This window comes from Cynara cardunculus, assembly GCF_001531365.2.
Source record: "Cynara cardunculus var. scolymus isolate 2C chromosome LG 2, CcrdV1, whole genome shotgun sequence".
Classification (NCBI taxonomy): domain Eukaryota; kingdom Viridiplantae; phylum Streptophyta; class Magnoliopsida; order Asterales; family Asteraceae; genus Cynara; species Cynara cardunculus.
In genome coordinates, this window is record NC_037529.1 from 61,782,675 (window position 1) to 61,787,088 (window position 4,414).

The 4,414-nt window shown below is 42.9% G+C and overlaps 1 protein-coding gene across 1 annotated transcript; it reads left to right on the forward strand.

Moving 5' to 3' along the window:
• Positions 1–691: 691 nt before the first annotated feature.
• LOC112506253 (YLP motif-containing protein 1-like) lies at positions 692–3,366 on the forward strand. The gene has a single exon (XM_025110269.1). The coding sequence runs from the start codon at positions 781–783 to the stop codon at positions 2,998–3,000; it is 2,220 nt and encodes a 739-aa protein (XP_024966037.1). The 5' UTR covers positions 692–780; the 3' UTR covers positions 3,001–3,366.
• Positions 3,367–4,414: the final 1,048 nt, after the last annotated feature.

Below are 4,414 nucleotides of genomic sequence, written 5' to 3' on the forward strand. Positions count from 1 at the left end.
GGAGCTACTAGCAAAGCAAGTGGTCGTCATGAGATTAATCGGTGCGCATAACAAGTTGAAAATCCAGGTTAATAATTTTTTTTTATTACAGATTCGGACCAAAACCCATTTTTCTTGAGTCCGTAATGCTAAATCTGTAAGTGTCCACCTACGTAGGAAAATGAGTTTTAGAACGGATCCATAATAGTTGTGGACCCATGGTTATGACATGGACCAAAAACGTTCATGTTTTTGTCGTTTAGTGGGTCTGTAATTAGGGGGTGTTTGAGATTGCTTATTTAAAACAACTTATTTTTTTTTTGTAAAAGTGTTTATTAACTTATGTGGTATTAAACCGGAGTTAAATAAAACATGGTTAAAATTGTAAACTGGTAATAAACAGTTTTTCATAAATCAGGAATGATTAACTTATCAAAAACAGTTCATTACTGGTTTGGCACCAGTATAAACAGTTTTTTTTCTTATCCAAACACCAAAAAAACAGCTTATCATCGATACCAAACTAAAATAAATTAAAAAACAGCTTTTATAAACCATCTCAAATAACTTTTAGACATTACTGAACTAATGACTTTTGGGTTAGGTGTTTTTGGGTAAAGTTTGGATAGAAGGGGTAGGTTAATTTGATTGTGAAATACATTGATTTGAATAGATTTCCCCAAAAATCTGCTATCCCTTCTTAACCCTCTCCCCACTATCCACGGCCGCCATGAGTACTTCCATTCCGGAGTATGATTTGATTTCTAGAGAGAGAAGCGCTTTCTTCTAGAGAGAGAAAGCATGGACCCGCATAGCTTCATAGCTCGGGCGGAGGCGCAACGGTGGCTYGGTATCGCCGAGAAGYTGCTCATGRGMCACGACCTTGTSGGCTCCAAGACATTTGCGATCCGAGCTAGAGATTCCGACCCCAGACTTGAAGCTGCTGACCAGATCCTAGCAATTGCAGATACGCTCCTCGCCGCCGAGAAACGGGTCGTGGGAAACAACGGAGCTCAGCAGCCGGATTTCTACGCGATCCTCCAGCTCGTCCGGTTTGTTCAGGACACGGAGCACATCGCATCGCAGTACCGGCGTTTGGCTGTCATGCTAAACCCTCATCAAAACAGGTTCCCTTATTCCGATCAAGCATTTCAGCTAGTCAATGATGCTTGGGCAGTGTTGTCGAACCCTTTGCGTAAATCTATGTATGATTCGGAGCTTGATTTTCCGCCGCAGCAGCAGATGAACTCTATAGGGTTTAACCTCGAACAACAACAGCACCACCACCACCAGCAGCATCACCATCAGCAGCAGCAGCAACACAATTTCTTCTCGATTAATCATATGGGTTCCGGTCATGAGCAGGAATTACCCGAACCACCGCAGACATTTCAATCTAGGGTACAGCATAGTCATCAACAGCAGCAATTACAACAACACAATTTTCTATCACAACCGAATCCGGTTAGGCCGCTACCTGTTCGTGAGCAGGAGCAACTGTTTCAACATCGTGAGCAGGAGCAACTGTTCCAGCCGCAGGTACAACCATTTCAGGTTACGTCTGCACCACAGCAACAAACTCGACCATCAGCACAACCTCCACAGCCGCAGCTACCTATGCGACAGCCGACTCCTCCACCACAACCTCCTCAACCGCAGCCATCTATACAATCACCGACTCCACCTCCTCCTGCAGCACCACCACAACCCCCATTTTCTTGGCCGCAAGCACCACCCCTGTCACAGTCTCAGCAGTCACAGCCACAGCCACAGCCACAGACACAGCCACAACAACAGCATTTGCAGCCCCAGCCCCTTTCCCAGCCCAAGCCCCAGCCCCTTTCCCAACCCAAGCCCCAACCCCAGCCCCAACCACAACCCCAACCCCAGCCCCAGTCCCATTCCCAACCTAAGCCTCAGCCCCAATCCCAACCTCAGTCCCAACCCCAAACTCATTCCCAGCCCCAGCCCCAGCCCCAGCCCCAGTCCCAGTCACAGCCACAGCTGCAGCAGGAACAAGAGCAACAAGAATCTCTAGAACAGAATGCGGCCCCTGTCCAGCTTCCTAGTGAGGATAATGATAACAATGGTGTAAGGGATGAAGAAGTAGAAAGAGAAGCTGAGGCAGCTGCTGAGGACGTTGATGATGGCTCTCCTACGTTTTGGACTACTTGTCCTTACTGTTTCTACATGTACGAGTATCCCAAGGTTTATGCTGACTGCACCCTCCGCTGTGACAACTGTAAAAGGGCGTTTCAGGCTGTGCGTATTCCCTCCCCGCCACCTATAATTGAAGGCCAGGAGGCCTATTTCTCTTGCTGGGGATTCTTCCCATTAGGGGTTTCCATGTCACATCTAGAGAAAAACAATGGTAGGGGTACGAGCTCAAAGTGGACACCTTTTTCATCTCTTTATGAGACCTCAAGTAATGTTCAGGACCATTTAAATGGTAGAGCGGCCCCGAAGGAGAATCTTTTTGTTAAAAAAAGTTCGGGGCCGCGTATCTACTTTGATGATATTACTGATGATGTGTTCATGGGAATCTCTGAACCTAGTGATGATTCTGATGCTGATTGGGATAGTACCAGGGAAGAGAAGGTGAAGAGGATGAAGAAAGCTCTGGAACCAGGTTTTAAAATGAGAGCACAAGTTCTAGCTGTTAGGGCGAGGGATGCCAGAAATGGGAGTGTTGGGAATCTGGAAGATGCTATTCCAGTGCAAGAGGTTGTGGGGGTGGCTACTGTGCCAGTGGCAGAGAGTAGCAAGAAAGCTGTGGGTAATAATCCAAGAAGGCAATCAGGTTGGGTTGCAAAAGAATTGGGGAAGTTGGATTTGAATGTGGAATTCAATAATAACGAAGGGGAAGAACCTGCTCCACGGATGACTGTTGGAAATAGAGGGCATGGGCAGGGAGAGGAAGACAACATTGAAGGGATTGGGTTCTTTGAAGGACTTGATGAGTTTCTTAGCAGCTTGCCAATACTATCTGTTGTGAATGAAGAAAAGGTTAAGGCTGCTTAATGATGTAGTAAGACTCCTTTCTTGTTGTAGCTGTAGTTTGTAGTCGTTCTCTTAGTATCCTCAAATAATGAACGATGTAGTGCAGTCGGGTAGTTGTTTTATTGTCATTGCTACAGTCAAGTTGTGTTGTATATCTGGCTGCAAAAACGTGTTTTACAGTCTCTTATTTTGCAGCCTCTTTGCTGTTTTAACGGAGTCAGGAATCCTATCTTTTCATTAGCTTTACCTGCTTCATTTATGTAAACATCCAACTATCATATGAAGTTGGATGCAGAAGTTGAAGCGACTTTTGTGGTCCAAATCTATTGCTGGTGATTGTGTCATCTGTTATTTCTTGGAAGTTGGAGCGGCTTTTGAGTTTAACCTTCTAATGCTTTCATATTTGTCAAGTTGTTACTCCATAATCATTAGGTTAGGTTGATGTCAGCCATTGTCTATGAAGATCTGGAGCAACTGGTGGATGCCTTTCTGTGTTTGTTGAGTTATCTTTGCCTTAATGAACTTCCATGCTGGGTCTAGAAAGATCATCTTTAACTATGGCTGCTGCATTTCCATGTCTCGAACCAGAGGAATGTATTAGCGTTTTGCGGCATTTCTTTCAATTATTATCTAGTACTGAACTTTTGCTTGTTATGATCGTTCATGTTAGTTATAACTATTAGATTGATCTTCTTTTAAGTTGATATATTTACACATTCTCTTTATTTCGTGCTTGAGGCCTGTTTCTCAAATCAAACCTGTTTGCACTTCGGAATCACAACTCACCTTTGTATTCTTCGTAAATTGCAATATGTGGAGCTGTGCTTGAAGGTTGGTCTCTTAGACTGTTACAACTGTGTTATAATCATGCCCTTTTGTCAAGGATAGAATTGAATACAGTTTTGAGTATAAGATCACTTAGCATTCTAAGTCTGCACATATGCTTTAGTTTACATAGGTTATTATGGATCATGTGGGCTACAAATCTCTTGTATTCTTCTATCCAAATGTGTTGTCATGTTACTATTTATTGATAAATGTATATCAGTATTTTACTGCACTTATATCATATTCAGGTCATTATATCCTATTTTGTAGTGTTTTGTTGAATTCCAGTCTTCTTTCTTTAGTTTTTGCAACCAGAATCTGGATTGGAGCTCCTGGATTCTTTTTCTGTCTAGATCTATGGTTTTTGGGTAGGCTCACAAATCACAAACAGAAATGTATATCAGTATTTTACTGCACTTATCTTATTGTATGTTTAGCATCTTGTTTGGTTGGTTGACTTTGACTGCTGCATCATTAATTTGGTTGCTGATTTCCTGTTAACCTTTTCAATGCTCATTGCATTTATCTCATTGATTTTCAGTGTGTTTAACTGGTTCTTCTTTTATGTTTAAATGTACAAGTAAAAACTCTTGAGTTTTCGGAATGT